Raw genomic sequence first — 12,409 nt, forward strand, 5'->3', positions numbered from 1 at the left:
AAGGTTAGGATGTAATCTTTAAAATGCACTGAATTATTTTACTTTAGAAATGAAATAGAAATATTTCTTTTTGAGAAAATTAAGAAAGGTAACAAAAATTTAATACAGAAACCGAAAATTACTAGCTAAAAAAATGTGGTTTTCCATGTGGTTCCTAGCTACGCAGACATACTGTATAAGAGCTTCTGTATAAGAATTTTCAAATTGCAATGCCATATTCGGATTCAGCATAATCAAAAACAAAATGGAAACATATTTCATCAAAATAAAATGATGAATTTAACGATATTTTTAAAATTATTTATACAAAATAATTGTTATTGTTTAAACAATTAATAAACAATTAGCGGCCAAATCTGCGAGTAGAACTTTTTACTTTAACATGTATATAAACTAACAAAAAAAGTTTTAGAAAAATATAAGCTTGTTTGAATTTTTCCGAAAAAATGCATGTTTTTATTCTAATTGCACTCCCCTAATTTGTGTATGAGGTTAGCGAACCGACTTTTGTTGTACATTTTGAATGAAATTCAAATTTCGCCAGCGGTTGTAATTGAAATCTGATGGAGCTCACAATTGGTCGCAGAGGTAATCCTGCCTTTTGTACCTTGGGTAGGCCGTGAAATTTTGGGCATCTGTTGGGCATTGGGCAAACATTTTACGGCCTACCCAAGGTACACAATGCAGGGTTACCACTGCGACCAATTGTGAGCTCCATCGGATCTCCCTTACAACCGCTGGCGAAATTTGTGGCTCAACAGCTGCAACCATACGCGGAGGAAGCGGATTCTTACGTCAAGAACGTGAGCCACTTCATCGAGCGTATAAAAGGTGTGACTCTTGAGCCGGGACATTTGCTAGTCATCTTAGATATAGTCTCACTTTTCACGAATGTTCCTATAGACTATAGATGAATCACTGGACATCATAAGCAAAAAGTATCCAATATCAGCGGATACTCTAAACTCTAAACCTAACCAAACACTGTTTAAATAACACATATTTCATCTATAAGGAACAAAGATATAAACAAGTTGAGGGAGCACCGATAAGTTTCCGTCTCTCACCAGTAATAGCGAACTTGTTTATGAAGGAAATAGGACAGCGGGCAATAGAAACAGCTGAATACAAACCTAAACTTTGGCTTAGATACGTGGATGACACTTTTGTCATCTGGACCCACGGAGAAGAAAAACTAAAGGCATTTTTAAAACATATCAACAATATCCACCATAAAATTCAGTTTACTATGGAACTGGAAGAAAACGATCAAATACCATTTACGCCAGTCAATGGGAGCAAGAATAGAATATTATCTCCGAATTCTATCCTACTGCATTGATTTTAATGAAAATTTGGGAATAGTCTCTACTTATCTCATAATTCAAAGTCTACCCTATGCCGATGTGTGCTTTTATCTTGTGGGTGGTTCCCACCCCTTCTGAAAATTTTTTGTTAAGATAACCACGGAATTCGCTCTAGAACCTAATTCTAAGCAAAAACTGTTCTATAATTTTTTTTTGAAAACTCAATACTTTTTGAGTTATTCGTGGTTGAAAATTGGCCATTTTCATTGAAACATAACACCTTTTCGAACGGTTTTTTTCCAATACCTTAAAAAATATGCATCTAACTAAAAAAACTGTATAAAATATTTTTGTAGGTTATAAAAAACAAAGATACACTTGCCTTCATAAATCTTCTAGTTATAATACAAAAAGAGATATGGTAGGTGAACAGAGTTTGTTTTTTTTGCTACATGCTCAAATTGGTTTATTCAACTTGAAATGGTATACTTCCAAGATCCCAATATGGTTTTCGCAAGTCTAGGTCTACTCAAGATGCAACTGCAGCTCTAGTTACGTCAATTAAACTTAACTTTACAAGAAATAAGTCTACAGCAGCTGCGTTCCTTGACATTTCCGCTGCTTTTGATAATGTTAATTTAGACATTCTTTACAAAAAAATGTATATTGGAATCCCTAATTCATTTGCGCTCTTTTTAAAATCTTTATATTCCAAGAGATTAACTTATTTAAAAATTAATAATGATGAATTTTCATATCCTCGACTAACTAATATTGGATTGCCACAGGGGAGTATTTTAAGACCGATTTTATACATCCTGTACAACATAGATCTTGAAGTTAGTATACCCAACAATACTAAAATTCTTCAATATGCTGATGATGTTGTTTTATATACAGAAGAAAAATTGTTAAGTAGATGTGAGGATAATTTAAAAGTCGCATTAGAAATCGTAAATCAGTGCTACGAAGAAGTAGGATTATCAATTTCTGACACAAAAACTGAGGTGTGTTACTTTACAAAAAAGCGTAGAGTTCCACAAGGCAATCTTAACGTTGGGAAATTTAATTTTCCAATTAAAAGCTGTGTTAAGTATCTTGGTACCTATCTAGACAAGAAATTGTCTTGGAAAGATCACATTCATCATATTGTTAAAAAATCAGAAAACTCAATAAATATTTTAAGAGCTTTCTGTAAAACAAATTGGGGAGCAGACCCAAATATTGCTTTGATGTTTTACCGTGACATGATCAGACCCATTCTCGACTATAGCTGTCATTTATTTGGATCAGCGACCAATACACTTCTAAATAAACTTGAAATTCAAAAAAATAAATGCTTAAGATTATGCCTAGGTTATCCACTCCACTCCAGTCCAAATAATTGAAAATGAAGCAGTGGAACCTCCATTGCATTTACGCCGCCAATTTCTCAGTGATAAATTTACAACTCGAATTATGTCCAAAAAATGTAAATACCTTCAAGATCTACATGAGCTATCAGTTTTAGACCTCACTCATAGGTACTGGAGAACTAAAAAATCTATACCTTTGGTAGAAAGTTATCTAAGTACGGTAAAGTACAGTGAAGTTATCTATAAAAGCCAAATTCCGCCTTACTGCAGTGCAATGACAAAAACATTATTTTCTAACAAGGTTAAAACATGTTATTTAAACTCACATTTACCGCCAAATATGTTTGATATACTTATTAGAGAAAAATGGTCAAATTTTCAGTACATATTTACCGATGGGTCAAAAGACGCAAATGGAACGGGCTGTGCAGTATTCCACGAAAATATAAATTACCATCATCAATATAGCCTACCTATTGAATGCTCAATATACACAGCAGAAATGATAGCAGTAATGTTTGCTGTTCAGTATGTACTTCTGAATCCAACTAGCAATTATGTTATATTTACTGACAGTAAAAGCGTGGTGGACAGATTAAGTAACATTCAAACAGTCAAACACATAAACCACATTGAATTGAATATACTTAAAACTCTGTTTGAAATTACACAATTAGGAGTAAATGTAACAATTGCTTGGATTAAGGGTCATTCGGGAATAAAAGGCAATGAAATAGTTGACAATTTTGCTAAATCAGCTTATGTAATCGGAGAAAAAAATAAACAAAAATTTAATTCCAGCTTCAGATATTGATACTTTTAGCAGACAAAAACTTAAAAATAATTGGCAATTGCATTACAGAGAATGTAAGACTGGCTCAAATTTTGCTCATTGTAACCCTAGGATATTCTCAAAAAGATGGTTTTACACAGAATATAACAGACATTTTATAAAGACCATTAATCGGCTGAGAGCCAATCATGCTCTTACGCCATATTACATGCATAGAATCGGCTTGTCAGATACTCCCAATTTAATTGTACTTGTGGCAAAATCGGATATCTAACACATGTCATATTAGAATGTCATTTAAACATAAATAACATAAACGACCTTTATAAGGAATTAAAAGATTTAAAATGTTTTTTCCCAATAAACCTTAATACTTTAATATTTACAAATGATATTGAAATTCTTCATCTCATTTATAAACATGTTAAATTATGTAAATACAAGTTGTAAACGTAATATAATAGGCATAATTTGTTAATGTGGTTTGAAAAAATAAAAAAAAATATTACATAAAAAAACACATAATAAAATACTAACAAAAAAATAATAAATAAAAAAAAAGAAACAAAAATAGAAACAAAAATAAAAAAGAAAAAAAAAAGAAGTGTTTCGCACAAATTAAAATATATATTAAAAAAACAGTAAAATAATTAAAAAAACAAAATAAAAAAAAGCTACACAATGTACCAATGTATCTATAAAAATAATATTGTAGAATGTACTTATGTTTATAAGAAATTTATGACTATGAATCTGCAATCAATCACAAACAAGTCTGGCTAATTGGCTCTGCCAAAGCCATTTTTCAAAAAAAAAAAACTTGAAATAACAGAGAAACGGTCGAGTTTATGTGTATAATGCTACCAATACCGTTTGTAGTGCTTGAAAAGACCTTTAAAATGAGCAATATTAAAGGTAAATTACGTACAAACTAAGCGAGATATCTTGCAAACAAAATTGATAACTAATGTATTTAAGAAAAAATGAGAAACAATTTTAACCCCCATCCACCAGAATGTTAATGCATCATTTTCCGTCTACAATACCTTTTATTATAGTGTTATTTCTATGTTCAAAAAGTTGGACGAGTTTAAAATGAATGGTTTTTGAAAAAAATTAAATTAAATTATAGAGCGCATTTTTACATTTTCTTAAAAATCTCCTTTTTTTCCATGTAACTTGAAAATGATAACAGGTACAGTAATGAAAAATAAAAACTAAATTTTTACCTAAAAAACTCTACATTTTTGTGTTATATCTTTTTTTCGTAGCTCTTATCATTTTCGAGTTACATGAAGAAAAAAGAAGATTTTTAAGAAAATTTAAAAATGCGCTCTATAATTTGATCTAACTTTTTCAAAAATCCTTCATTTTAAACCAGTCCAACTTTTTGAACATAGATGTAACACTATAATAAAAAGTATTTTAGAAGGGAAACGATGTATTTAAATTCTGATGGATGAGGGGTTAATTACACTTCTCATTTCTTCTTAAAATACATTAGTCATCAATTATTTTACAGCATATCTCGCTTAGTTTGAATGTAGTGGACATTTAATAGTGCTAGTTTTAATGGTCTTTTCAAGCACTACAAAAGTTATTAGTACCATTATGTACCTAAAATCAACCGTTTCTCTGTTATTTCAAGTTGAATACACCGATTTAAGCATGCACCAAACAACAAACTTTTCTCACCTACCATACCTTTTTTTGTATTATAACTAGAAGATTTATGAAAGAATGGATCTCTTTGTTTTTTTATAAGCTACAAAAATATTTTATATAGTTTTTTTGTTAGATGCATAGTTTTTAAGCTATTCGCAAAAATCCGTCCAAATGGTATCATTTTAAACGAAAATGGCCAATTTTCAACCACGAATAACTCAAAAGGTATTGAGTTTTAAAAAAATATTTATGGAACAGTTTTTGCTTAGAATTAGATTCGCTGGCCTCTTCCGTGGTTAGTTTATCCAAACAAAATTTCACCCCCGAGAAGGGGTGAGAACCACCCCCAAGATAAAAGCGCACATCGGCATAGGTTCGACTTTGTTTCTTTTGAGCTATTCCCTACTTACTGTGAAAATATCAAGTAAATCGATATAGTAGGATGGAATTCGGAGCCAAATACCCTCATTGACTGCCTTAATTCCTAGGTGTGTTAATAATAAAGAAACAAGACGGACACATAGGTCATACAGTGTATCGGAAACCGACACATACCGATAGATATCTAAATGCAGCTTCACACAACCATCCTGCACAATTACATTCAGTCATCAAAACCTTGATTACAAGATCCGAAAGACTGACAGACCAAGAGCATCAAAATGAAGAAATGAATAATGTGAATACAGCGTTTAGAAAAAAAAAACAGCTTCTCAACATACACCATCGAAAAAGCTCAAAATGCTCGAAAAAGAATGAAGGATCCAACAGAAGACGAAAAACCGATCGGCAAAACCATTCTACCATATGTGAAGGGTACAACAGAGAAAATAGGGAGAGTGCTGAGAAAACATAACATAGAAACGATATTTAATATGGACAGAAAGATCTCAACTATTTTACCAACGCAACACCAAAGACCAAAATATCATTAGAAAGTCAAGGTGTATACGAGATTCCGTGTGGGGATTGAGGAAAGTCGTACATTGGACAGACCAACCGAATAATCCATGTAAGGCGAGAAGAACACCGAAATGCTATCGAAAGGGGAGAAACCACGTCATCCCTGGCTCAACATGTCGCAAATACAGGATATGTAATAAACCTGAACCAAACAACGATGTTAGCTAACATCGAAATAAAAAGAAAACGGGAATTTAGAGAATCGATAGAAATTGAAAGAAAACCCAACAGCTTAAACCAAAGAGACGATGCGCAACGGCTTCCTACAACATGGAAAACGGTACTGAAGAAAAACACCAAAATATCGACGCGTAACATCCCTCCGGCGACTCCAACCTACACTGGTCCAATAACCAGAGCCAGAGTTCGCGCAGAGCAAGCAGCCGCATCAGGATCAACTACATAAGTGACGGTATCGTGAGTAAGAATTCAGTTTACTTCAAGCAGCAGCGAGAAGCGTAACTACCTGACTTGACAACGTTAAGTAAGATCTTGCCGAAACGTCATTAAAATAATGGTTTTTCTCAAAACCAAAATTATTCAACGCGAAGTCAAACCCGGTTCTTTCTGTTGTTATCCGAGTTTGACTCCGCATTGAATAATTTTGGTTTTGAAAAAAACCATTATTTTGACGACGTTTCGGCAAGATCTCACTTGCCATTGTCAAGTCAGGTAGTTCCGCTTCTCGCTGCTGCTTGAAGTAAACAGTTTACTTGTGTGTTATCATGCACTAAGATAAAATTATTTCCTATATATTATTATGATCTGCTTTTTTGCTTATTGTAGGAATGACTTCTATTAATTGAATTAATGAATTAATTTAATTAATAATTATAAAGCAGATCAAATTTAATAAATTTATGTAATAATTTAAATTTCTTAGGGCAACTTTACTATAATATTATGTGAAAATTACCTTTTACTTTGTGACTTCTAGTATTTTTTGGTTGCTTGCTTTATCCAGGATAAACAAAGAAAATAAATATCGTGGGCGTACTGGGAAAATTCACGAACTCCATTTTTTTTGACATTTTAATACCATTAAATTCACAAACATCAATAAGTTAACAGGAAAAACCGTATATCTCCAAATTCGTCATCCACTGTGATTAAATCGTTAAATTCAATGACAAAGAAAATCAACTCACTCCATCTTTTTTTAAGTTTTCATGAATAAAATAATGTTTTTCCAAATATTTCTATCTACATATATATGCACACAACCTGTGGTCCTTTAAAATCATATCGCAGGTACCAAAACTTAAACAGCCAGTGTACCCGATTTTTAAGAGGTAATCCATAAGGCACAATAATGTTTAAATGCGTTTTTCTCAAAACTTTACTTTTGTGAGTTAGTGGATTTTCCCAGTACGCCCACGATATAATCAACAAAATTTTTATAAAACTTCAAACACTATTTATTTATTATACCATATAAAACATAATATAAAGACTGCAAGATTTCTTATCTAATCACTAAACAAAAGAAACTTTAATTTTTTTACCTCCTTTTGAACCAAAATTATATAATTCAATGTGAAAATTGCTCTAATTACTATTTCTTGAAAAAACAAACAAATTTTAATTCTGTACTAATTTTCTGATGTTAATTTTATTTTCAACTGATTTTATTCTGACATGTGAATTCTAGTCTTTAAAACAATTAATTTATAACTCTAAGAATTTATGGATAAAGAATTTATGTCCCAATAATTGAGATTTTATAGGTTTCAAAATAAATAGGATATGGGATACAAACACAACTCTTATGTCACAAATAATTTGACTGACCTTTGATGTAGTCTATACGACGTTTTCCGACGGATCCCTCTAGATGCTCATTGATTGTGTTCTCACAAAACTGTTCCAAGTTCTCCAATAAACGTGCTTCTCCGCTTCCTCCTTTCACACTGTTTCAAAAACTGCACTCGTTCCGATTCTCTCCACAAATCAAATCTCCGACTCGTTTCAAAATAACAGTAGCAATCTTTCAGCCTAAGGATTTTTCGCCTCGACTTGCTGCCTAGTGCAATTCTTATATGATACTGCTTTTCTTTACTTACAGAAATTGAAATCTCTTTGGACACAAGGAGTTTGGAATAATTCTCGAGTTGATCTGTTTTCGCGTTCCACTCTTCTGCTATTACCGAATTTCCCCACAAAACAACACAAATTGCATTTATCTTTTGACACACTGTTTTCAACTGGACTGCCCGTGCTGGATGGTAAAATCACAATAATCTCAATTTTCTCGTTCAACTTTAACATCGACTATCTCTTCCCCTCCTATATATTTTTTTTAGCCAATCATACACATTCATTCCCATCATACTACTTGCCCACACCTCTACTTTCATTTTTTCAAAAAAATCAACAATATTGTACACCGACATGATTTTTCTCTAAATTTCTAGAATATAGCAGAATAAAGCTTTCTCTTTTATATACAGGAAAATCTGTATTTGTAATCCGTTCTGTTCATATCATTAACTTCGAGAAAAACAATACAAAAGTATTGTATAGAAAACATTAAAACTTTCTCCAACTAATCGCTCTTTTGAATTTTTTCCCTGAAACAAAATTATTGCCTCTGATAAAAACCAAATCGTTTTAGGTATTTATTACCCTAAATTTCCAGGACATGCGAGGACATTAAAAGCCTGTATCTAATTACTTATAAGATTCTAAACAGTATTTATTTAACCAGAGCACTATAGAAGTCCACTCTTCTGCGAAAACACTCCTTACTGCTGAATTATTATATCTACAGTTTTAACATATAAAGGGTCTTGAAAATCTACGGTCTTGTGGTCTATACAACAAAGTGTTCAAAGAAAGAAAACCTATGAAATGTACCTCTTGCTAATTAAAGAGCCTCTACGTAAATACCAAATCCGTACTTACTCTCAAGGAAATTCCGCACCAAAACATCACAGAGCCTCCGTTAAACAATTTCTTTTCTCTTATATTGCGCTGTGCATACCGTTCAGGTGGTCGACAAATAACTCTTAAGTTGTCGACCAGAATTTTTAACGGTATGTGCCTTTCTGTATTTAAAGTTTTGTTAACTGTTATTTTTTAATGTTAATTTAGTTTTGTTTCAGTTAACCCTTAAGTATTAACCCTCAAGTACTAATGTCTCTCAGACGGCATCGCTTGTTGAAAGTGGGATATTTCCCATCCTATAAAATTTTGAAGGTCACCCGTTTATGACTTTTCAAGTTGGGTTGTTCATTAGTAGTATTGAATTCGGCAATTTGCGACAAGGTGTTATTCGAAAGATATTTAGACTCAAAGTATAATTTCCGTCTAATAGACGGGGTGTAAGTGTTTGTGCCCAGTTCGTCATTACACATAATGTGCCCCAGTTCATTAAAAAACATCAGATAAGGGAATAAAGACTACGAGGAAACTCTTTTGAAATGGTTTGATGTGGTAGAAGACGTCATAAGCGAAGTGGAATTAATTTGTGATGAAAATGTTGCCACTGACTACCATTGCTACACCATTAGTCTAAGAGCTAGTGAACCTTCCGACTAACGATCGTCCTGTAGGGCTAGAAATTTTTCTAGTGATAATTCATAGCACACCAAGGCTAAAAACCATGACCTGGCAGGCCTCAGCGGTGCACGTGTATCTACCAGGTGAATCGAAAAGTGCAAATTTAGGGGGTAAAATAAACTTTCTCCTGTAAGGTTTAAATTTAAGTATGTGTTTGAGTAAGTCATTTAGAAGAAATGTGTACAATGACAGGCGATTCTGAAGAGCATAAGACCTTGCCAGGCGAGGGTAAAGATTAGGGGTGTTTCCTAAAATTATTCTTTTGGCATCGATCAAATTTTCTTTAGATTTTTTGAATCATTCCAAACAGAAAACGTCTTTAGTGATTTTTCTCTTAAGTTATACAAGCGATTGAAAATTTTGAAAATTGCGAAATCGGCCATTTTTATCCCTAAATCGGACATTTATCTAAAAATTTCAATGTTGCCAAGGTACGTAGATATTCTTCAAATATTGATTGATGAAATTCCGAAGAGTTATTTGCAATGAAATATCGAAAACCCCTTTGTTTTTTTAATTTATAATCAAGCGGTCGAGTCACTGTAGTATAAGTGAGGACGTTTGAGTTTGCATAAATTCATTATCTCGAGAATGGGCAAATTTCAAGAGAAATCCTCAGACAGGTCGATTTTTATTTTTGAATTAGGACTTTTTGGCATATAGATAATACTAGTGACGTTATCCATCTGGGCGTGATGACGTAATCGATGATTTTTTTAAATACGAGTAGGGGTTGTGTGATAGCTCATTTGAAAGGTTATTTAATTCTCTATTCAGTAATATAAACATTAACATAATTATTTATACAGAGTGTACAAAAAAATTTTTCTTCTCTTTGTCAAATTTAATCAAAGTTAATTTAATAAAAAAAAAATTTGTACACCCTGTATAAATAATTATGTTAATGTTTATATTAATGAATAGAGAATTAAATAACCTTTCAAATGAGCTATCACACTACCCCTACTCTTATTTAAAAAAATCATCGATTACGTCATCACGCCCAGATGGATGGCGTCACTAGTATTATATATATGCCAAAAAGTCCTAATTCAAAAATAAAAATCGACCTGTCTGAGGATTTCTCTTGAAATTTGCCCATTCACGAGATAATGAATTTATGCAAACTCAAACGTCCTCACTTATACTACAGTGACGCGCCCGCTTGATTAGCAATTAAAAAAACAAAGGGGTTTTCGATATTTTATTGCAAATAACTCTTCGGGATTTCATCAATCAATGTTTAAAGAATATCTACGTACCTTGGCAACATTGAAATTTTTAGATAAATGTCCGATTTAGGGTTAAAAATGGCCGATTTCGCAATTTTCAAAATTTTCAATCGCTTATATAACAAAAACTATTAACTTAAGATAAAAATCACTAAAGACGTTTTCTGTTTCGAATGATTCAAAAAATCTAAAAAAAATTTGTTCGATGCAAGAAGAATAATTTTAGGAAACACCCCTAATCTTTACCCTCGCCTGGCAAGGTCTTATGCTCTTCAGAATCGCCTGTCATTGTACACATTTCTTCTAAATGACTTACTCAAACACATACTTAAATTTAAACCTTACAAGAGAAAGTTTATTTTACCCCCTAAATTTGTACTTTTCGATTCACCTGGTAGATACACGTGCACCGCTGAGGCCTGCCAGGTCATGGTTTTTAGCCTTGGTGTGCTATGAATTATCACTAGAAAAATTTCTAGCCTTACAGGACGACCGTTAGTCGGAGGGTTCACTAGCTCTTAGACTTTAGACTAATACTAACTATAACACCATCAGTTTTTTTGTTTTAACATTTTTTTAAAACCTTTTTATTTTCATGTTTCTTACTCTTTGTTTAACTCGATTATAAATTTTTATCAATATTCTTGAGTTTGTTTAATTTTTATCACACTTTTTTTCAGGAGTAAAAAGGCACACAAGCAATCCTTCCATTCTTGTTATCATGTTTTTTATTTTAATAAATACAGAAAAACTAGATTAATTACTGTGTTTTTTAGATTATCAATACTTTCAGTAAGTCATCGAGATATTTTTTTTTTGCATTAAAATATTTAACCAAAAAAAAATTACCACTAAAATATTAAACCCGTCTGTCAGGTGGTTGGTTAGTGTTTACGTCATTGATTTAAGATATTGGTATTTAAGGGTTAAAACACGTCACGTTAAAGAATAAATCCGTCAATTTTCTTTGTTTCTAAAGATACCGGGGACATTCAAAAAACAGAATGTTCACAAAACAGATATAATATTATACTTTGTCCTTCCTGCACGGTGTTTCAAATTTAACTTCACGAAAAAAATCAAATGAAAATGAGCATAATTTTAGGCGATGCAAAACTTTTGAAACTATGTTTATATACAAAAGAGGTGGCTAATAAGTTTTCCCGAGAATGACCTATTTTCCGATAATCTTCCCCACTACATAAAATAATATAATTTTTTCACTAAGCAGTATATATTTTATTGCAGAGTAACCGTCCCCGAACAACCACTTTTTTCAATTCGAGTACTGAAGACGCTACTGTTGCTAGTTCCACACTTTCTCTTCACGACGGTGACCAAAGCAAAAAGCAAATAAAACAACGACTGACTGCCTTTTTTGGCAATACCAAAGTAAGTATAATTATATTAAAGTAATTAATTTTAAAAGTACCTACTTTACTTGTAATTTTTTTTTATATTTATATTCTAATTCAAGTAGGTTAAAAGTGATATTCGAAAGAAGATACATGTTAGAGATACGATAAATCTACC

At 32.2% G+C, this 12,409-nt stretch overlaps 1 protein-coding gene across 1 annotated transcript in view; it reads left to right on the forward strand.

Moving 5' to 3' along the window:
- LOC114334762 (pleckstrin homology domain-containing family G member 5) overlaps positions 1-12,409 on the forward strand; it is a 1,826,648-nt gene that overhangs the window by 1,175,666 nt on the left and 638,573 nt on the right. The window contains exon 10 of the mRNA XM_050649705.1: positions 12,125-12,268. Within this exon, the coding sequence (XP_050505662.1) occupies positions 12,125-12,268 (144 nt within the window). The remainder of the gene's footprint in view (positions 1-12,124; positions 12,269-12,409) is intronic.

The sequence above is a fragment of the Diabrotica virgifera genome, chromosome 4 (genome assembly GCF_917563875.1).
Source record: "Diabrotica virgifera virgifera chromosome 4, PGI_DIABVI_V3a".
Taxonomy (NCBI): Eukaryota; Metazoa; Arthropoda; class Insecta; order Coleoptera; family Chrysomelidae; genus Diabrotica; species Diabrotica virgifera.